General features: G+C 39.7%; 1 protein-coding gene across 2 annotated transcripts in view; it reads left to right on the top strand.

The window, feature by feature from the left end:
* The window catches only part of DKK2 (dickkopf WNT signaling pathway inhibitor 2), a 109,841-nt gene that overhangs the window by 52,236 nt on the left and 34,127 nt on the right, over positions 1-23,478 (top strand). The window contains exon 2 of one of the 2 annotated variants that reach the window (XM_072336197.1): positions 19,220-19,428. In XM_072336197.1, the coding sequence (XP_072192298.1) occupies positions 19,220-19,428 (209 nt within the window). Of the gene's footprint in view, positions 1-18,606; positions 19,429-23,478 lie in introns of those variants that run through there. The other variant, XM_072336196.1, reaches the window with a different exon arrangement.

Below are 23,478 nucleotides of genomic sequence, written 5' to 3'. Positions count from 1 at the left end.
AGGGTGACAGATCAGGCTTCCCAGAGAGGTTATAGAGTCCCCTTCTCTGGTGATATTCAAGACCCATCTGGTTGCCTACCTATGCAACCTGCTGTAGGAAACCTGCTTTAGATTCAGTGATCTCCAGAGGTCCCTTCCAACTCCTGCCATTCTGTGATTCTGTGAAAGCAAAGCATATAAAACATATAAAATCAGTCAACTTCTCAGAGAATTCACGAACATAAATTCATGTCCTAAATCAAACTCTCATGAATATTGAAGTTCAAGAGAAAAAGTGCTAGAGCTTCCTGAATAATACACATCTAGCAGTCATCCTTCTTTCTCTACTTCTTTAAAATATCAATGATTTTGCTTAAGAGCCTAGAAAATGAACACACATTTTTTTTCGCACCAGGGAGAGCAGCAGAACATACCTGAACTAGAGGAAGCAGTCTAGCCATTGACAGATGGAGCCCTCCGGGAAGGGATTTACCCCACAGTGCTGCAAGAATTTTGCACTCTCCTGCCTATACCCTCTGCTTAGCTTGTAATACAGTGCTAAATACCGACCTTATCCATTTCCGCTCTCTGTCAGGCTTTGTTTATGGCTCAGAAGCAACACATGGAGGGTGGAGGAGCTTACATTTCTTCATGCTTGTATTAACCATTGGCTGCTGATCAAGAAATATGTGAGCAACATTTATTAAATATGATCAATTGCAGACATGTATGTCCATGTCACTTCCACTAACATTTTTCCATTTAAACTTTTAATTCTCCCTCTTAGGACCTCAAAATAGTAATTTATCACAATCTGCTAGCATTTGAGCGTTTCTGATGTTATAGGCAGAGATTTGCTCATGTCTGGAACCTAGATGATCTCAGGCCAGGTCAACAATTCCCAGTCTCCCAGCTCCTTGAATGTGAACTTTTGGGACTATTTTTACAAAAGGGACCGTTCAGTTGTAAACCCCAACTCTGTTTCAGGGTTAGAGGCTGGAATTTTTGACTTTATTGAACTGCATAGTGAGCAGAGCATGTGGAAATTTGCACTGAATAAGCCAGAGTGAAGGGCAAGAGAGGCCTCAAACCCAGTATGCAGAATGCCGATCCAGCAAAGTCAGTTCTCTCTCTTGTGCCTATTTTATAATAACTTGAACCATATTATTCTTGGTGATTTGTTAAATTTACATTAGAATTTGAGTCCAAAGCTGAAACTATGGCCAGGCTAAAGTCATCTGGAGTTTTGCCTTTGACTTCAAAGGCCTCCACTTTTTATCCATATCTTCAATTGTATGAGTGATCTGAAGGAGGGCTTTTTCAGCTCCTCTGTAGAGACAGGTCTATTTGATGTACAGTGCTCTGCCATGGCAGAAAATTCTTTTCTTTCTTGCTTATTCCTTGAAGTCATAAATCTCTGTTTAGGGCACCAAAATCCTCCACAACAGCTGGTATTGATTTTAAAGATGCTCCAGGTAAAGAAAAAGTTAGTGGAAGGAACATAAGTCCTGCTGGCAGACATTTTTCCCTAGATATTAAAGAAAAGAGAAATTGATCTTTCTCTCCGTCATGCTTTCTTGGTAGAAAAAAAAAAGCATGCAAGAAATCCTCCCATTCCCAGAGTAGTGACCAGAGAGCCATCATTGCTGCATCCTGCAGTTCAGAAACCATTCTGAGGAATGTGGGAGATGTAGAATAGCAGGATACTGGACTCCTGTAAAGAATGATAGAGTAGGATCCCTTTCTTTGTGAGTTTAAGAAGTTGCTTATAACAAATTTATGAACAGTGTCATCCCACTGTGACCTCTGTAGCTGAAATATCTAACTGCAAATGGTCAGGTTGCTCAAGTACTTTCCTTCTTCCACTCCTCAAATTGTCCTGGAGGGCCTGGCTGTTCTCTTAGCTCAAATAATGTTTGACAGTTCTGTAATAAGACAAAAGACAACCTTCTTTTTATTTTTTGTCTTTTTTAATCCAGATAATTTAATACAATAAAGAAGCAGAGACATCAAAGCAAAGAAACTATATACATTGTACAAAGCACCAGGAATCTGTTCTTTTTTCAAAATTTTGACATGCGCTATGTAGCATGGTTACAGCTATTAAGAAAATACAGATGTCTTTCCATGCAGTCCTCTTGCTATTTAAAACAATCATGTGAAATCTGTTTTGATGATGCACAGAGACACATACAGCTTTATTACTGGCTTTCAATGAGAGTGGGTAGAATGAGCTGGCCTTGTACTTCATTAGAGCAAGAGCTAGGCAACTAATTCTGAATGAGAGACATAGATTAGATTTATGACATGGTATAAGTTTTGTGTATGTAGTCTGCTTTCTTGTTCAGTCTTCAGAGCTCTGCTTAACTTCTTTTGAAGCACCTTTGATTATCCTTTATTGCCTGGGAGGGTGTTTTTGGAGTCTTTTCTGTCTTACACCATAAGATTTTGGTAGGACTGCTATTGAGGCCTAATAAGAAGATGCATAGGATCTACTGTTATGACCTAGAGAACATCCTGCGAGCCTGTGCTAGTTTAATCTCTAAGCAGAACTACAGTTCCTGAAAGAAGCAATGGGGGGACAGAGATTATAACAATTGCTATTCATATCTCAGAAAATGTCTCTCACCATGTCTGCGTGGCGGTCCAAAAATACCCCATGTCCCCCCTCTACTACCTTCATGCACTTAAAATACATACAAACTCAAATGCAGGAGGCAACATAGCTGAATCACTTCTAGAGGAGAGGAGGACAAATAAGGTCTGTCTTCTTCTGGTACTCCAGCTGCATCCCCATCTCAGATTTGCAGTTACAATTGCTCTCTTCGAATGTGTTAGGTGTCAGGAAAAGAGCAATCTTTCTCAAGGCAGGTGAACTGCAAGGTCTTGGTAGCTCTGAAATCTTCATGTGAAATACTTTAACTTGTGCACGGACAGCCCATAAAGAATGAACAGAAAAGCCATTCAGAGAAAAGTATCAAGTTTTTCTTTTGGAAAGTTGAGTCCATGTTGACCTAGTTACCAAGATGATTATGCTTAACAAGCTTAGGGAATTCTGACTATTATCATCCCTGAAAGTATTTTACAGCAGCACTGATAACAGATGCCATTAACAGATATCTGAATTTGTGAAAAAGGAAGGGATGCAAGGATTTAGATGGGAGAAGAGATTAATTGTAGTTGCTGTTCCATTTAGAAATCTATAGATGAAGTATTTTGCCATTCTGTGTTGCCTGATTGTAACTTTAGTAAAAACTATTGTTCTGAGTAAAGCAGAACACATACTTCCCCCACTCTTCCCCTTTAAGGAAATGAGAAGAACACATTTGCACAGAGAGGCTAATAATGAGACAGCAATGAATTCCAAAGTTTTGCTTCTCACTAAGGTGGGAAGGTGAGATGGCAAGCTTGATCTTAAAAATAAATGCATGTTTATAAGTTCTATGTGCATATACCAGGTCAAGGCACCCTTGCTAAGATTTCCAAAGGCCGTTAGTTATCTACAGATCGTTAGCTTTCTAGAGTACCAGTGGGAAATTGGGCAGATTATTGTCAGTATGGAACAGATGATCTAGCTTCCTCACAAGTTACATTCATTCTTCTAAGTATAGAAAGTGTATGTCTCAGTGTACAACCTGAGCTCTGCTTCTACATGAAAGCTGTGAAAATAAATGCTGATCAGTTATTGGTTTTCTAGTGTGAACAGTAAAAATTTGTCTGTTTTCATAGAATTATAGGATGGCCTTGGTTGAAAAGGACCACAGTGATCATCTAGTTTCAACACCCATGCTATGTACAGGGTTGCTAACCACCAGACCAGGCTACCCAGAACTACATCCACATCCAGCCTGGCTTAAATGCCTCCAGGGATAGGGCATCTTTCCTTTGATTATGATGCATGATGGACTCTCCAGAGAAAGAGAGAACATATTTGGTAAGACTCAGACTTTGTTGGTAAATCATAGGTTTTGTTCATCTAAATAGATGAATAATAATAATAGAGTACTGCCTAAAGATCCAGGCTAGATATTGGGTGAAGAGAGAGGCATCCACAAAAGTAAAAAATGTGATATGTGATTGAAGGATAATAAGTAAAGTAATAAACTTACTTTCATCTTTAATCTTTAGATGGATTCCTGAGATTAGTTCTTGATCTTTTAGACAGTGAATTTCTTGGTGGAATTTGATTTGTCTTGATCTGGTCCAGTCCAGGCATTGTTACTTAATCATCTGCATATTCCAGAATGTCACTTGGATTACTAACCAGACTTTCTTATGCTGTCAGTTGTAATTTCCCCTAGAGGAACTACTTTGCTGTGTCCAGATAAGTATCTTTACATGAAGATAATTTTTCTTTGCCCAGCATGGAGAAATTCCAAATACTACCCCAGTTGGGATGACGAGGTTTTTGGATGGTAGTATTAAATCCTACATCAACTCCTATGCAGAAGAAATAGATGTATGTCAAAAACGTATTTATAATCCAGCTACTATTCCCAACAGAAAGGGAATTTTACAATAGATACATCTCTTTAATTAGGCGTGTCTACATGATGAGGCTGAATTATGTTTAAAGTGCCAGCTGAGTGCACAGCCAAACCTATCATAGCTGAAGAAGAACAGTATAGAAGTGCACAGGTCAAGAGTTATTGGCTAGAAAACAATCCAAAGCCTAAAAACTGTAAATCACATTTGCTACACTGCTTTTTGCTTTTAAAGCTGATAGCTTCACAAAATAGTGAATGACAATCACTTCTACCACATAAGCTGGATACAACAGTTTCCCATCTGCTTGGGAAAAATAAAAGAAAAAATCAATTAGCGTTTCCAAAAGACACTTTATACTTTTCAGATGAGACTGACTTTCCAAATGTAATAGTCAATCTCTGAGTCAGCAGCTAATTTTTCTGACGTGTTATGTATTTTTCTGAGCACATCAAGATAAATGGGATTTACACTATATGGATTTGGTTTTTAGTTATTGTTGGTTTCAGAATAAATACAGTGCATTTTTTGTTAATTTAAGAAAACAATAATCTTTATCATAAAACAGGAATCACTTGTTCTGTGCATTTGTAACTTGTATGAAGTGAAGAGGATGCTTTACTATTACCTTTGGCAATAGCTACTGCAGTTATTATTCTTTTCACATGAATCAGTCTTTATTAGTACCCAACCAAATGTTGTTTTATGACAGAGTCAATCTTTTTAAGGATGTGGGTGCAATGATATACAGAGAGACACAAATAAGCAAAACGGAGCTGTAGCAAGCTCTGATTAAATCTGTGTTTGAATTCAATTCTTTAAGATTTTAAGCATATGTTAAAAATTCATCTGTATGAATGGTGAAGCTGCTGACTGAGACCTGAATGTCTAGCCAGGAAAAGAGCATTGCTTTAAAGTGGGAGCTGCCCATGTTCTGGCACAGAAGGCATGTGTGGTGCATGAAATATCTTGATGTCTTTGATGTAAGCTTACTGATGATATAGGCAAAATATCCACCAGCCATGCATTTGTCTTGATTGTTGTGAACCTGCTTTGAGTACTGTTTCCCCAGAAGGCCTGACATTTGTTCAGCTAGTGGGGCTCTTTTTCTGGATGGCAACTGCCTACAGGTGGATGAACTATCTAGTCTTATAGGGCACAAGACAAAATCTTGTTACAGGAAATATTCAGAGGTGTGAAAATGTTCCTCAGAGGGAATTTGCTTCAGTCTTCTCTAAACAGCGTGTAGAACATATCTGACAGTACTGTGTTTGTTGAGTACTGTGTTTGTTGGTACAGTTTTTTACGGCTTCTAAAGCAGTAGCATCCTGTGCCTTTGTTTCTCAAGTTAGGAGGAGGTTTTTGTCCCTGAGGATATAAAAACTCTTTCATAAGAGTTACTGAAACACTTAGTTTTGTTATTTAGCTCCTAGGGAGCACTGAGACTTCTGTAGTCCCAACGTTTAGCTTTGTTTTAAATATTGCTCACTGGAGTAGATATTTATGTTGCCCAATTCAAGATACTGGATTATTTAATTTCCTGCCTTCAGTGCATAAACTCACAGAGAACTACAGGATTCAGGAGACTCGAGCTCAAAATGCTTTTAGTACCTTGTAGAGAAATAGTGCATAGTTGTGTATAGAAGCAACTCAAGAGAGACGGCAGTTCTTCACTTAGCAAGATGCTCACTAGAGGGCATGTGACTTTGCAGGATAATCACAGTAATAAAGAAATTCTGATTTAAGAGAATGAACGTGGTATAAATCGTATAAATGTATTGCACATAGAGAAATTATAGACTTGCTGTCTGCTTATTTCAAGTGTTGATTCAATTTAGAGCAGAAGTTTAGGCCTGTCTTGTAGTATGTGTATGGTGCCTTTACTGGCCAACTGAGGCAGAGGTATGCTCTGTAATAGACTGACTGAATTCATTGTATTCAGTTCTTTGTTCTTACTCTTTTTTTTTTTTTTTTTAAAATAATATTTCTAGGGGGAGGGAAATGCAAATACCATCCTGATCCCCTTTCTTATGGAAGCTGCCAGAATAAGCAACTCAGATATTCCCTAAAAATATTTCAGAATATCTAGCATTTTTAGTTGTAACCGTTTAATCTTGTACACATGTTAAAGGAAATCAATTTTTAAAAAACAATTATTTCAGATTTTAGTTTTCTGTAGGCAATACAACCTAGAGGATCTGGTTATTTTTAATAAATAAACTATTTCTCTACCTTGGAGCTTCAAAATATAGAGGTATTTGGGTCAGTTGTTTTCATCTGCTGTATAAACAAGAGCTAAATCTCCTGGGTTTCCTAAATATTTCCAGTTGCTTTCAATTTAGGGAGTTAAAAAAGGCATAATCAGAGTAAGTCTAACAGAACTGGTTTCCTCCCTCTGTTGCATCTTGTATCATGCCTGAGTGCAAAGCCATTTGTCGTTTACAGCTGTGACTGTTTCCTATCCCCCTCCAGTGAGAGGATTCAGGTGCTGCACTGATAGGTTAAAGACAGAATAAATGTGGCAGAAGACATTGCTTTGGAAGTCCCGTTTCAAGTCCTGGACTTCACCTACGTTTTTAATTCAAACTCTTACCAATGGATACAGAACTTGGTTGAGCAGTAGTTTGTATTTTTCCAAATCTTCACTCTTCATTTTCTCTCAGCTCTGAGAGCTACATCTGAAACACAACAGATGTAGGTTTTGTGGAAGAAAAAAATGAGTGCATCTGTGCAGATAACTTTAAGAATGAGGGGAGGTGAAAAGCTGGATTTTGGACTTGTAATGACTAAAATCAGAAGAGATTAAAATCCTTCCTTGAGGTTCTGTTTTGCTACAGTGCCTATAAAAAGCCTCTGAAAGATGAGACAGCTGAAGCAAAGGAGACTAGATAACACTGGCTTTAATTACTGAGCAAAGATACAAAACACAAACACATGAAAACTCAACAGAAATCGACTATGTGCTCCTCCCTTACCCTTCATGCGTGGTTTTAAGCTGTCTCCTGCCTTGGCTACAAACCCGAATGCTGTCTGTTCCACAACCTACAGCCCCATGTACAGGGGTGGGCTTTGAACTGGAGCATGAGAACCAGGCTAGTGCCTGTGACAGCCCAGGTGGGGCAACTGTCAGCCCAGGGAAAGCCACAAAGTCTCTCGTACAGCAGGCAGTCTAACTGGAAGCCTTCTGTGTCAAGCACCCAGGCAACTCTGTGGATGTCCCATCCCTGGAGGTGCTCAAGACTTCCAGTGCTACTACCTGTTGGCTTAGCAATGTCTACAATCCAGAGAAAGGACACGAGTCTGGCTGCTGCACTCAGGTGATGTAGCAGCAGCATTAAATAAAACTATGTTCTGGAAGAGGGGGACAGACTTCATGGAATCACTACAGAGCTCATTTACACTCCGTAGGGTACCTTCTACCTCTGTCTGCATCAAGTTGATGCATTTCAAGACCACACTGCAAGGGCAAACAGTTTTGTTGATGAGGGGCTGGTGCCAAATGCTTCCCCTTCTCCCCTTCCCCTTCCTCCCTCTCCTCCTCCCCCCTCCTCCCCCCCTTCCCCCAATTAATTTGTGTTCTAATTTAGAAAACACAAACTTAGCTTTGTTCAGCCATCATTTAAAAAAACAGAAGAAAGAAAAAAGAAAAAGGGTGGAGGGAGGAGACGGTTGGCTCTTTACTGAAGAAAACTAAACAAGATGTATCAAACAATTTTTTCCAATATTGTTTCCCTTATTAAAGAACAGCCCCGTTCTGCATCTGCCATGAAGATTTGGATGGTGGGTTGAGATCACACTGAAAGTCAGGGTGGCCTACATCAGAAAAATTGCATTTCACAGAACATTTGCTATTGATATGTTGGGAAAGTGTCAGACTTGCGGGAGGACTGGAGAGTATTTGCATGATACATTAATAAGAAACAGTTTAGTATACTAGATTACTAAAGCATGGTTAATTTTGAAGCCAAAACCCACACATTCTTAACTTTGTTTCCCAGCTTAAGAGCCAGTATACTCATGTATTGTAAAGGAACTGGAGCATTATTCTTTGAAAGCACATTCAGCATTCAGAAAATCCAAAACTGAGCTAACAGCGCAGTATACAGGCATTGCACAGGATGTTATTTTAAGCTGTGATGCAGAAATGTCAGTACATTTGATATCTTTATTTGCAACACGTGTGTTTTGAGAAAACAGGTTACGTACGTTCTTGTTCTGTGTGTACTGTGAAATGGAGATAGTTTTATGTGCCTTGGGAAGCTCATATCTGACAATCAGCAGGAGGTCTGCGAAGCAAATCCAAGAGGCTTTAAAAGAGGCGGGGGATGCACACTGCTTGTCTTCAGTTTTGAGGGGAAGCTGCTTTTTGAGAAGGCTCTTCTCATCTCAGGAAAACTTTGAATAACAAGTTAGTTTCTGAACTGTGAAGTTTAATTCAGTTTAGCTGTGTTTGCAGTGCAACATGGGCACTGACATTCTTGCCTTCTGAAAGTGTTAACCATCATCCCTTGCCTTGAACTGAACAATGAACCTATAGGAAAAACTGATGTGTATCTAGAGCTTTTTCAAGTTTAGTATTGGCAAAGTATTCCCTGTTCCTAAGATCACATTGAGAATTACCGACAGAGAACATTAAATATAGTCTGAGTTTAATTGATGTAATCAAAAACCAAGTCAACCTACAGGTCAAAACCAGGCATGATGTTTATGTTACTGCAGAGAAAAAGATCATCAAATGCTGTGATAATGAGTTTGTCCCCCGTGACTTCAGTGTTTAGGAACTGAGCTGTAATTTTCACAGCATTAAAGTCAATTAGAGTACGAGAGAGAGAGAGCCTCTAATGTCTTGGTTAATTTTTTTTCTGGAAGGAATTTTCTGTCTTGGGTGGTAGGTAGCAGGCTGTGACTTTCAGTGAAGCAGCATTCACCTTGCACTTGGTTTCATGTGTATTGGGAAGGGTTATTTCCACAAAGATGCTCTCTATTCATGCCCCAGTGGTGCTGAGATGTTTGTCATCTGTAAACCACTGCAGGTGGAGATAGCAAAAATGATGTAGGTAGATATTAAGTCTGTTAAAAAAAAACAAATGAACAAAGTCATAGATTTTTCTAGCAGTAACACCGTGTCACTTTTCAAATGAATAACCTTGTGTCACTCACAATTTAAGGTGAAGCATCACGGTTTTATCGCATGAAAATTCTAGTGATACCTGGAGGCATGACTAGGGATTTTTATTTATTTATTTTTTTCCATTAGATTTATGTGGAATAAGAAACTTAACATAAAAAATGATATCTTACTTTACTAAGAATATTCTACGTATGTAGAAGCTGGCACTTAATTTTTCTTTCCTCTTTACCTCCTTTCTCTTTCAATATTGTGGACTATCTATTGTGATTTTGTTCAAATCACTTGCTAAAAAAGATTAAGAACATTCTTGCATGGCATCAGAGAAAACTAATTTTTGATGTAAAATTAGAAAGATGGGTCACGCATTAAGTATGAGGTGAAAGAAGTGAGGTATTCTTTGTATATAGGCAGTGAGAACCAGGTCTATAACCAGCAGATACTTAGAAATAAATAATGTGAGATTTTTAAATGAAAGCGAAATGTTTCAAGTTGATGAGTCTGATTACTGGAAATAAGTAAGTAAATAAATAAATAATCCGCATAGTAAGTTGCATGTTTGAAACCTCAAGATGGTAAAAACTAGTAGAAAATATCCACAGATATCCCTAGATTATTGTTTAATGTACTTCTTCCTGTTTATTCTCCTCACACCTTTGCTCCTTCCATATTAGTTTTTGCTCTGCTCCCCATAGTGTGAGTTCTGTTTTAATCATTCATCCTCTCTCTAATTTCTAGTACTTCTGCAGGTTTCAAAGTTGCTGTTGAATTGGGCAGGATGACTCATTTCAGTACCTAATATGTCAGGATGTATGGTAATGTTGGGGACTATGAACTAATGCCTCAGGCCTCTAGGGAGCCCAGAGAGAACTTGTCTGGGCTGAAGGAATCAGAAATATGAAATGAGAATCATCCTAAAACCTAACATTTCAAGATTTCCATTAATCCATTATGTTTTGCTTTCAAAAAGTGGAAAATCAAATTCCAAGATCAAAGTCCTCATAGTTTTCTACACACAAACTAGCATTTCATCTAGATTATACATGTAAATAAAATTGCGACTTTTTTTCTAAAACATAAAAAGCAAAGGTCAAATGATGGAAATAAAGGGAAAAACATGTAAGTCTGTTTGTTCTGCATTTCTTGGCAGCTACATTCAGTATTCTGGTACTTGTTACACAGAAAAATAAAGCTGCCTATTATGGATACTAGCAAAAAAGGCAAAGGACTAGTTCTGTTCTTCCTGTAACACCATTGATATCCACTGACTTAAATGAGAAGCTCATTTAGGAGGATACTTTGCATCACAACTTAAGGTACAGGTACTCAATCATTCTGATTAGACTCAGAGAATTTATATGCGAAGTAAAGATGGCAAAATAAACATTAACTCTTTCAGCTGGAAGAATCTGGGACACAGCAGATCCTGGAGCACAAGAGCCAAACTTTGGGATGGAAGCTTAGGCTGAGGTTTATACAGTTATTGTCTTTGAGTTACCAAATCCTAGAGTGGGAATAAATTTAGATACTCCCCTGGGGTATTTGTATTTTGAGCAATGAAGCAGGCTCTCTTCTCTCTATCATGCTTGGCTGTAGTCCAAAGGCTCCCCTTCCTTCCCCTTCTGATTGTTCTTGACTTCTCCTTATGCGGAGAGAAAAATGGGAAATCTCCTGCAACCAGAGAATGGAGGGTAAACATATGCAGAGGCGGAAAGCTGCAGTGCATTCTTCTGTTTGTAGATATTGAGCTTCACAGTTGCTCTCCATCACGTTTGCAGCTAGCCAGGAAGGCAGCCCACAGAGCTCACTGAATGACTATCCTAATTTTGCCACAATTCTTGATTTTGCTGCTACTTTACTTGCCAGATAGATAGGCTGCATCATTAAAACAGTATGGGTTGAGACCCTTGGTTTAACATGAGTATGTGGGGGTGGTGTTGAAGGGCTGATAGCTGGACTAGATGATCTTAGTGGTCTTTTCCAACCTTAATGATTCTATGATTTTCTTTTTCTTTCTGTCCACTTTCACCAACAGACAGCAAAGAGTTATCTTTGACACTGACATTAAGTGCTTTTCTCTGCTATAAATGAGTGAGATGCTTATTCATCCTTTCCCCATTTTTGTGAAAACTGCACGTAGAATGTTATTTCTCTTCATTCACACCAGGTATCGCATCTCCTGGTAAGCATACATTTCTAGGTGATAGGAAGCACTCCTTATGCTGGCATTCCAATGGAAAAACTTCTTCAACAGAAAAAAAAAAATCAGAATAGAAACATCCCAGCTCATAAGTGATCACTACCAGATTCTTTTTTTCTTTTTAATCACGTAGAGTCATGTCAGGTTGTTAGTAGGACAGAATGTGATTTAATGCTATCTAATGAATGGATAACCCATTGTAAGTTCTTGTATTGTGGATAAAGATTTTTGTGTCATACTAGAATTTCCTTCTACAACAATAAGCTAAAAAAAAAAAAAAAAACAAGAAAGAAAAACTACTGTGGGAGTTTTCTCTAGGAGAATATCTCTGAGATGTTTTCTTAAATAAAGGCAGGGAATAACATTGAGCAATCATACAGAGATGCAGATCCCTCTTAGGCGGAGTAGAGGCTACTCTCTCTCTGGACGTTAGATTTTCTTTTTTACAGTCTGTAGATACAACATCCTAGCTTCAGAAGCATTTGCTTGTCAGGATTTTAAGCCAACGCAAATGCTATTTTTACATTTGCTGCTTTATATGCTTTACAGAGAGACTGTATTTATCAAAAAACACCAAATAGATGTAATAAATAGCAATCAGCTTTTTCATTGCTTTTATTATAGCTAGGGTTCCACAACTTTTTCCATTCTAACTCCCTTTTCAGCCTTGTTATTTTCTGCTGCTTTAATTCCTGAGAAGGGAATTCTCACAGTTATTTTTCTTTGGAAAATTTGAGTAACTTGGCTCCAATATTGCAAAGAATATTGCAAAGAAAATGGGTATATGTGAACTTGATAATTGTAACTATTTTTATTATTTTAACAACTCCTCAACGTATGCATCTGGGAGAAGGATGCTGATATTGCAGCTGCTGCCGTATCAAGTCAACCATCTTCCATTACTTAGTTCAGTTAGGCAGTGAGGGTTTTTTGGCAAAAAAAAATTAAATAGCTTAAAATAATTTTAATCAACTGGTTAATATGTTTGACAACATTGGTCAGTGGTTATTATTTTCAGTCATCTGGGAGTCTTCCTCTTAGCTTTTGTCATCCTCTCAAGGAATGGATGATTCCTTTATGAAGGGTTAATGATCACAAGAGGGGCTGATTGAAATCCTGAGCTGTGAGTGACTGTGCCAGTTGCACTTTGTATTGTTAATTAACTGCAACACCATTCTGGAGTGTTTTCATCAAGTAAAGGAGTTATCTATGAGGAAATATAATGTTTAGTACTTATCTTTTGGGAAAAAAAAACAACCTGAAGGACAAAAAGTCATAAATATTTCAAAACAGTTCTATTGCATCATTTGCCTCCCTCCTGCTCATGAGGAGCATAGTTTTACAATTTAGAACCTCTCAGGGTTGATGTTGTGCCTTCTGCACTGGCTGCTGCTAAGGCTGTGTTATGGCTCAGTTGGGCCATGCAGCAGTTCCACGAGTGTCTGGGCTGTCCAAAAGCTCCTGGAACTTTGGCATCTTGGACCTATGTGTACTGCCCTGAGGAGCGTGTTCCATGACCACCACCCTCTGGTGGAGAGCTTTTCCCTAACCCCTACCTGACCCTCCCAGTGACACAGCTCCATGTCGTTCTCTTGGGTCATGTTGCTGTCCCCTGTGATGAGCTGCAACCATCATGAGGCCTTCCCTCAGCCTCTTCTCCTGTAGACTTCACAAACCATCAGACCTCAGCAGCTTCTCATACGTCTTGCCCTCTAAAATGCTGGTGGGGTCACAGATTTAGCTCTAAAGAATAGTTCCCCTGCTGCTAATATGGAAATACCACCTGCAGAGAAGGGTTTTGTGGTCACCATAGACTGCAATACTGTGGATTTCTGAAGCTGGCACCCATCTGTTGTTCTTTTGGGAACTGCACACCCCAACACATCCTCTGGGCGCTTTGCTGGGGATAGAGTCCCAGGACATGAAGGATTTGGTGGAAAAGGGCTCCTCTTGTCATTTGTCCCCATTTGACACCAAGTGCCTGCATTCTCCTGACTCTGTACCCCAGTGTAAAGCCTTCCCCACAGAAGGAAAGAGTTGCTTAGTGGGGTTTGATTTGGGCTGAATACAAAGGTGGTGAAGAAATAGAGGCATGCCCAGACTGATGGAGGACAGAGGAGAGGAAGGAACTCCTTATATGAGCTTTTTAGAATAAAATATACTATTGAGCTGCAGTCTTAGAAAAACTAGCTATCACTTGATTGTCTTGATTGCATATTTTTAGTAAGAAATTAAATAAAGCACAGAGTAGGCCCCAGGGGCAGAGCTAAGGGAAATCTGGCCACAGCCAAGCTGTGAGAGTTGCTGTAAGGGGCAATGGAAATTCAGTGCAGCTGGTAAAACAAAAAAATAATAATAACAAAAAAACAATACACCTCTATGTTACAGAACGTCCTTCATACAAGAAGTATTCCAAAATGCTTTAAATAGAATTAAAAACAGATTTAATTTGAAGAACAGGTAATTTTGTTTATTTAAGAGAAAGGAAAACATGGGACGTTAGTCTGAACTAAAGCTGGTATGAATCAAAAACAGTTCAATTGAAGTCAAGGGGCCTAAAATATAGTTGCTTTAAAATATACAGGATTATAATCTGGCCTGTCATAGTTTGCTTTTGTAGTGTACTATTTTGGCCCTTTGAAGGAGGTCTAGTGAAAGATCTCCCCATTTTATTTTGTTGAGTTTTCTTCCTCGAATTGAATATATTAATTTCTTATGTTCCATTATTTCTTGCTTTTATCTTCACTTCTTCTAGACTGCGTTTTCAAAACAGTTCATCTTAAAAATAGTTTCAGAGGCAAAAGGAGAAAAGAAATTCAAGGGGGGTGGCGCCTGGGTGAGAAAAGAAGAAGAAATATTTGTCTTCTTTTCCATGCTTTTCCATCAAATTCCATCATCTGCATCCCAAAAAATGAAAAAGGAAAAAAAGAAAAAAGAATCTAATTGAACTCCCTGGCAAAAAAATATGAAAAGGGAGACACGACTTCATACAGAAAAATGAGTTGGTAGAAAAAGTAGTTAATATGTTAATAATTCTCAGTGAAAATATTGGCACACTGAAATACTTCATTGGCCTCTTGATTTTGGCAAGAGTTCGTAGTGAGACTGGAAAAATTCTATGAAAATCTTTGTTTGTTTAAGGCCACTCAATTTTTTCCATTAAATTTGTAAGTAAGTATAATTAAAAGAAACACCAAATCATATGTAAAGCAGAAATGTATGTTTGGAGCACTTAGTCCTCCAATTTTTATTCAGGGTATGAATGCCTGTTTTGGATCCAAATGCAAACTTCACTCTGTTGTGTTTCTCCTCTTTAAGGATGCAAACAAGACAAAAGAAAAGCCTACTTTTTTATAAAATGTATGTTAATTTAGCCTTAGAGAGGTATAAATGCATAACTGCATACTGAAATACATTTTAACAATTACCTATAATTGTTCATTTTATGGGTACTGTGCCTCAGTGAGGTAGTTCTCAATATCTGCAGCTTGATGTTCGTTGGTGATTAATGAATGTTCATGTTAATGGATTCCAGGCACTGAAGGTACCACCTCAGGAGGATGTCTCATGCCAGCCAGACACCTGCACTCCTTTGGGGTGAACCTGGCCTCTCCTGTGGGTGCAATGTGTGTTTGGTGGCCGCACGCATGCAAGTTTGCTGCATCACAGGGTCTGGTTGGGAGGTGCTGAGATGGTGATTTCTTGTTACCTGCAAACCCAGGAAATTTCATGATTGTATAGGCAACATTCAGAGCAGGCTCGCTCTCTGTAATGCAGTACCAGATGGGAGATTTCTAGTGACCATCTTGTATGTTACATAGCATTTGGCACTGAGTGTCATTTTCAGGGTAATGATTCTTTCATTGTTCTGTACAGTTTGCTGCTAGACATGGGTTTGAGCAAAAGATTAGACTGCTTACAAGCATTTACCCAATGTCTTTGTTTCAGATGCAATGGAGTTTTTTCTTCTGGTATGGTCTGGTGTGATTCTATGTTTTGATTCTGGGAGAAAAACAGTGTTGATAACACACCAAAGTTTATAGCTGCTGCTAAGCAGTGTTGTACAGAGCCAATGCCATTCTCATGAAAGGGCCCAAGGAGCTGGGAGGGAACAGAATTAGAACAGCTGACTTAAACTGACCAAAGGGATAATTCCACACCATATGACATCATGAGGAAGAAGATTTGAAGGGTTTACCTTGCTCTCTCCCACTGCTTGGGGGGCAAGCTGGGCATCAATTGAGGGGCTGTGAGCAATAGCTTGTGCATCACTTGTTATATACATTCATGTATATATATTTGTCATAATTATTATCCTTTTCCTTTTCTCTCAGCAAACAGTAAGTCTTATCTCAACCCCAAAGTTATACCTTTTTTTTTGTGTGTGTGTGTGTTTTTATTTGTTTGTTTGTTTGTTTGTTTTACAATTCTCTCCCCCATCCCACTGGGGGGAAGAGAAGGAGTGAGAGAACAGCTGTGTGGTGCTGAGTCACCTGCCAGGTTATACCACAGCAACCAACCACACACACAAATACATGATCTTTAGCTGCTCCAAATGGGCCACTCAAACTTAGTGGAGGATTTGATGGCAGATTCTCTTTCTGACTGATCTTCAGCAGTAGGTCAGCCTCTGCATTGTGCATTTCATATTGTTAAAGGTATGAGGTTTTCTAGTTGGTTCCTCTGGTACATCCTGCACGGTACTTATGTGCTTGAGAAGTTGTTTCTGCTTTTGAAATTCTAGATTGCTGTGCCTCCGTACATCTGAAAATTGCAGATGCTTCTTGGTATTTTTGCCTCTGTACTTTTTGTTTTGCTTAATTTTGTTTTTGTTTTGTTTTCATTTTGTGTTGATGCTGTGAGGTAGTCCTGTGTCTTTAAGAAACACAAGAACTGCTGCAGTGAGGAGCACAGGAAATCCACAATGAAGTTTGAGAGTCTACATTTGACCAGTTTGAACATAGGTTTATAGCCCTCAGCCTTCTGCTTGAGCAGCTTGTTGCTCAGCAGATGCCTTGCAGTGAGGTGGGTTGCTGGTGCCACTGGACCTAGAATTCAGTCTGTTGGTACAGCAAAGCCAAGGCTGTTCCTTGTTTCTTCAGAGATGCTGCAAGCTGTCTTCCCATCAGAGTAGCAAGTTGCAAGACAGGTCTTGCCCTGTTGGAAGGATACCCACTAAATTTAAATTTATATCTTGAAACTCATTTGAATCCAGCTGTCTGAGTAACTTCATGTTTAACTGAATCCAGAGTGATTAAAAAAATGAATTTGGGTATCTGTCTTAGAATGTCTGAAAAGCTTTGAGCTTCCTTCCTTATTGTCTTCACATTTCTGAAGGATGTGAATTTACTGGGACTCTCTTATTTATTTCAAGGAAGTTTGAATGCAACTTGCCTCTTATATTTATTATGTAATTTTAATATGTTACTAATAGATATCTAATTTCAGATGCAATCTGCTTACAGTCTGGCCCTTTTACATGCTATGTGCCTCTCTTCAGTGCCACACATGTCCATGTATTTCAAGAAGAGCTGAATGATACTTGCATGAGGTCATCATATTGTGTTGCTTATTGTCATGGATTCTCGTTGTATGTCTCATCAGCTTATTTTGCCTTCTTTGTAATCCTCCCTTATTCAAGGCGACTTTGGTGGTCAGTGTTCCATTGCTGACTTATAAATTTCTGTTGCTTCCTCTGTAAAAGAAGCACAGGCAGATTTCTTTCTTTTATTTTTATTTTTTATTTTTTATTTTTTTTTTATAAAGAGTACATATCACAGCCAAAGCATTGATACAACATGTGGTCTTACAGCACCCAATGAAGCAAAACCTGCAGGTGTTATATTAATTTGGTACCGTATATGAAGCAGGGCAGATTAGTGCTAAGCCTCTGTTGTGACTTATGTGGAGAACATGATGAAGAGATGTGAATTGTAACTTGTGTTATTCCCAGCAAGAATACAAAACGTGACTATGTCAGCCAGTGATAATAGGAAGAGGAAATTCAGGATTGACTTCTTATTAGAAATCAGGGAGCTGTCACTGGTTTATGTTTCCTCATCTCAGCTTGGGCCTGTGTGAACAGGTGGGTGAGCAGCTTACTCCCTTGCATGAAGCTACCTGTGCACATAGGTGCATACACTGCTCATATATGTCCAAGTTGCCCGTTTCTCTAGCTTTTACAGATTTGTATGTGTGTGGATTGCTGTCAGCTTCCAAGAAAACTGCTGGAGCCCTTCCTGCCATTCTGCTAGCTGCTTGCGCTGGCTTTGGAGCTTGCGAGGGGTGAGGGCTTGGAGGCAACAGTCAAGTCAAAAGCAGTCAAAAAGGACTGGCTTTTATCACTGTCTTATGAGACTGCAAACTGCTTTCTTGTCTTCTTGAAACGTTTCTTTGCAAATGTCAGCAGGAGTTATTTATTTTACTTAGGTTTTCATTCTTTACCCCTTATATGAAGCTGAGTACAGGAAAAAGTAAAATTTTAATTCTGAAATTTTAACTCACTCCATGACCCAGCAAGTGCTTTGGGGGGCTGGAGTACCTTGACACAAGCAGGCTGCCTTGTGGAGTCCAGGAGGGGAAAAGCAACAAGAAAAGCCAGTGAGCAGCTGCTGCTGGATTTCCCCATAGGTGCAAGGCTATCACTGGGTGCCTACCAGCCTCTGCCCCCAGCCTCATGGCCCTGCCACGGGTGGGCTGGAGGAGCAGCAGAAGGAGGAGGAGGAAGAGGAGGAGACATGGTGCTTTCGCTCCCGCTGGCTGCATGGGCTGGGGCAAAAGACAGAAAAAAGGAGGAGGGGAATAAAAAGTAAAGAGAAGGGGGAGAGAGAGAGTGAAAGAAAACGAAGCCCAGCTTCTGCCGGTGCTGCTTGGATTGGATCTGGTTTGAGTTTCCTCTCTGCTGGCTTATGCGGCAGGAGAGGAGGAGGAGTGGGGGAAGTAACTTGCTCACCGCCCTTCCTCTGGAGCCGAACAAACGTGCTGGGGACTGTGCCGGCGGCAGCTGCCCGGCTGCATTGCCTTGCAGCCTGTTGCTCTCAGTTACTAGAGAATTGCTTGGACTTCTCAAGAACCCGGAGGAAAAAGCCACCACTTCACAGACCCGCTTAGTTGCTCAGTGCCTATAGACTTGACACATTTTTGGTTTTGTTTTTCCTAGGGAATTCTTTTATTTTTTTATTACTTTTCTCCCGACTTTCACAGAACAGCAGCTCCTCGTGTGTGGGGCATCGAAATCCACTCCCTTATTAACAACATTGGGAGATATTTTTCCCAAACCTTTTTGCCCCCTTCTCTTTTCTTTTACTTTTCCTTAAAAAAGAAAAAAATATATATCAAAATCAAAAGGAAAAAAAAAAGCCTTCTGGGGGGAGGGGAGATGGTCGTGCTGATGTGGAATAAGTGCTCCTGCTGTCTCCTCTTACTAGCCGCGGTCCTGATCGTGGAGAGCTCCCAGCTAGACAGCTCCAGCTCCAAGGTGAACTCCATCAAGTCCACCCTGATGGGGGAGGCTCCAACTCAGGCAACCAACAGATCCGCAGGCATCCACCAGGGACTGAAGCTTGCTAGCAGTAAGAAGGGGAAAATGCTAGAGCAGATGAGAAAACCTCCCAAGCACTATCACCGGCAAGGAGAGGTAGGACATTGCTTCATTGCTCGAGTGTCTGTCCGTCTGCGTGCTATATGCGAAGAACTGCTAGTCTCCCTTTCATGATGCTACCAAAGCTTTACTGTGTTGCATTAATTAACTTTTTCAGGGTTGTCTGGGACAAGATATGTAAAAATAGGTGTTAGGAGTGAGAGTAGTCATTGAGAGGTCTTTAAACGATTACTTGTTATCAGTAGAATCAATAACTGATGAAAGAAAGAGTAATCCAATGAAAATATTCTTCAGTATCTCTTTGTCTTCCTACAGCTGGAAGTAAAGGAAGAAACTTTGTGTTAACTCTGAGACAATAAATGAGCAGAATTTTAAATAGTTGAGGAAAATCTGAACACAAGGTGAAAAGATGTTTCTAGTGGTGAAGCAAATTTGCTTTTAAAAATCTTGCCTAGCAAGTTAAGCTCTGATATCTTTCCCTGTGGTGAGAAGGAACAGGCATCCTGTTCCAATGGCATGACTCGCATGTTCATTTGCTTAATATGAAGAGAATAAATTCCTGGTTTCTTGTCCAGTATACACTGCACTGGTTGCAGAAGTTGTATTTGGCTATAACCAGTTGGAATAGATGGTGAGTTACAGTCTTGAATATGAAGTTTGAGCATAAGGGGGGAAAAAAAAAATAGGTTATAGCAACTATATGGGAAAACAAAGCAAAACCAAAGTCATACCTTGTTGTGAATTATGCTGTCTCTTTCGTCCTTGAAACTGGAGAACCTGATAGAAAACATTCTTTATTTCTGATAAACTAGAAAACAGTATTTTAAGCTTTCAATCCTTATTGATCCTCTAATTCTCTCCCATCAAGCTTCTGCTTGGATGGTATGAATGTTACTCATTTCTGTTGTTGAAGGAGTTAGACTTCTTCAGAAAATAAAGTTTTTATACTATTGGGTATTATTAGTACCTCAAAATACAGCTGCTTTTCATAAGCAACAAACAGCGCAGCAGCAAGAAAGCTGCCAGCATTCATCACTAAAAAGGCAAAATACTTAGTGCCTGAAGGGTCTCTGTCTTGCCTACATTTTCCTTAAAACAGCAGAGAAGCTGCAAATTCAAATGACCCACTGAATTTGCAACATTTGATATCGGCTTCCTAATCATTATACGTTATCATTTGGTACTGTGTGCAGGCATAATAATAATGATGGTAGTTTTTGTAAGTGGTAAATTTGTTTTTAAACTACTCCGAGCTTTCTTTTCCCTAGCCACTCAATTGTTTTATAATTCACCCAGAATTTGGTTGCCTTTCCTTACCTCTGAGCAAAGTTTAGTAACGGACGCTGTGCTCAAGTTTCATATTACTGAAGTACTGTGCTCTTTCCTTGCGCACATTGTAATAAATATCATGCTAAATCACCTTGAGGAAATACAGGAGCGTGGTATGCTTTCATTTACGTTTGCCTTGTTTTTTCTTTTGTTTGTATTCACCAAAAGTCAGTGTATAGGGCCATTTTTCCACTGAGTGTTACCTGTCTTGTGTTTCAGTGCAGGTTCTTGTAGGGCTGTGCTGTGCAGCCCACTCATGATAGGTAATTTTGCCTTTTGCTGAAGTCTTGCCATCCTTCTCTGCATACACCATCCTTATTTCTTGAGTGCGTATTGCAGTGATGAGGGTGATTGGGTGTAATTTACCTAGCTTCTGGAAAACCAGGTGCACAGACCACAAGTTATATTGGCAAGGTTTGCCTTTGTAAACATTGACTGTTTGCCATAGATTTCTGGTTACTGGCACAAACTCTCAGGGTGTACTTCAAGCCGGAGAAAGCACTATAAGTGTCTGTAATCCTGGAAGAGGTGGCACACACGTTAAGACATCCTGTATGTAGCACTTGCCATGAGTTTACCTGAGGAAGCCTATCTGCGCTCTTCTTTCTCAAGTAACCACACGGGAGAGCAGTGGCTGCAGCTCCCCAGGGTGTGAAGCCTCGACTCCTGTCAGGGCTGTTGATCCCGATTCTTCTCTCTCTACCTGGGATTATCCCCAGGAGCCGTGTGCTCTCATACTGCTGCACATCATGAAAATTACTCAGATTTACTAGAAGTAATTGGAGGTATTATTTCTGACCCTCCACAATTAACACAATTAACACAATAAACACAAAAGCAATTAACATAGAATTGCTGTAGAAGGGGAGAAAAAAAGCTACTCTTGCTACAAGACTTGATTGTTGGTGTTGCTTCTAGTTGTCGGGTTGGTAAGCCGCTGCATTCTTTACAGTGGTGTGACACATGGTTTCAACTAATTAAGGCATGACATTGTAATAATTTCTGCAAATTACTCTCTTATTAGGTTAGTTATTGATTTGTTTAGGTTATGGGACTTTGCACTGAAATTTTGTGCGCCGTTTGCCAAAGGGATAGAGATGCGTATGCCTTTGCCTTTCTTTCTAAAACAATCCTTTGCATTAATGGAATTTATAATATGTTGAAAATGGAAGTAGCTATCATCTCTTATCTAGCTTGGTAGACCGACACGCTTGCAGAGGGTTTCTTTAATACATTAATTCTCAGGACTAGGAGCAACTTGGGAGTCTTTAATCAGCTATAAATCAACAGATACAATAGTTCATGGCTTATCTGGAGTGTTGATGTATTTCAGCTGGTGGTTACAGTGCAACTACCCAGAAAAGGAATATCCTGTGCTTCACTGTCAGGCAAAGTTCCAGTTCAAATTAAAGAAATTACTTGTGTGAACAAAGTAAGCTGATTTGGTTTGCTGGAGAGACTGGAAGGGCAAATGTGGATCTTACTATGACTTGTCTTTTTATGTCTTTCTAAGGAATATTATTTATTTTCTGTTCTCATTTCCTTTACTGCCTTGGATCAGTAGAGAATAAGGAGTACTGACATGCTAAATTGGTGAGATTTCACTGTCTTCACTGTTCTTCATTTTCACTCCCGTTTTCCCCTTTCTGCAGACTGTTAATGTTTTCCCATTTTCACAGAAAATCACAAGGTGTCTACAGCATTTGCACAGGAGAAAAGTACACTCAGAAATAGGAGCGTGCAGTGCATGTGAGACTGTTACTTTTCAGAGAGCTCAGTTCTGCATGCTGTCTGCCACCAGTTTCCTTTCACAACTTGATTTAGAGGAATGACTTTTGTGAGCAGCCAACATTTTGGTAGTTAGCCACTTCTAGAAAGTTGCCATGCATATGTTGGATACATGGTCTCTCTCAGTAAATAAAATACAGTGAATAGAGCCATAAATAAAAGAGGCTGGATTGGCAGCATTAATTTTTCTTCTTGCTAGTTACAGCTTCCACTACACTACTAGGGAAAGCTTTACTGTGTCATTGTTCTGCTACAGTGACACAACCTGAAAGGGAAATACAACTGGGACTGCAAGTCATAACTGTCCATAGATTCCTTTATGGTGGCACTGTAGCAATTTCAGTTCACCACATTTCAGATTTCTTACCACTGGGTTGTATTCCCTCTCTCCTCCTCTGTACATCGGCACTGTGGTTTCTGCCTCCAGCGCAATGATGTGCTAGGCTGAGAGCTACGGAGCTCCATTTCCAGCCATTTCCCTTCTTCAAGCTGTAGGTTTCATGACCCTTCACCTTTCCCAAGCCACAACTGAAATCCATTCTTTCATTTCTCTCCCCGACAGGTCGCGTTTCCCATTTCCCCCACCACTACATAGCTTGTTGGGTTTGTGCCTCCTACCAGGACAAGCCCTCGCACTTCCCCACATGCACAGTGAGAGCAGCAGCAGTGAGGGAAGAAGTGGGACAGCCAGGAAAGGAGAGGAGTATTTCTGCAGGGTGGGTGAGAGAGGATGAGGTCTGGAACAGAGAGAAAGGAGAGAAAAGCTGGGATGAGTTATGATGCTACAGAGGCATGATGGGCAGACACCAGCGAAGCCTTTGTGTTTCAGATGTGCTTGGTTTAGTTTATTTGATTTTATTTTTATTTTTTATTCTTTTGCTAGGAGGCTTAAACCCACAGAAACCAAAGCAAAAAGGCTTTTTTGCCTGATCAAAATGGCTACACTGACACTGACCTCTATCATAACAT

The sequence above is a fragment of the Excalfactoria chinensis genome, chromosome 4, assembly GCF_039878825.1.
Source record: "Excalfactoria chinensis isolate bCotChi1 chromosome 4, bCotChi1.hap2, whole genome shotgun sequence".
NCBI classification, from domain to species: domain Eukaryota; kingdom Metazoa; phylum Chordata; class Aves; order Galliformes; family Phasianidae; genus Excalfactoria; species Excalfactoria chinensis.
Note: the sequence above shows the minus strand (reverse complement) of the source record. Positions and strands in the feature narration are given on the sequence as shown.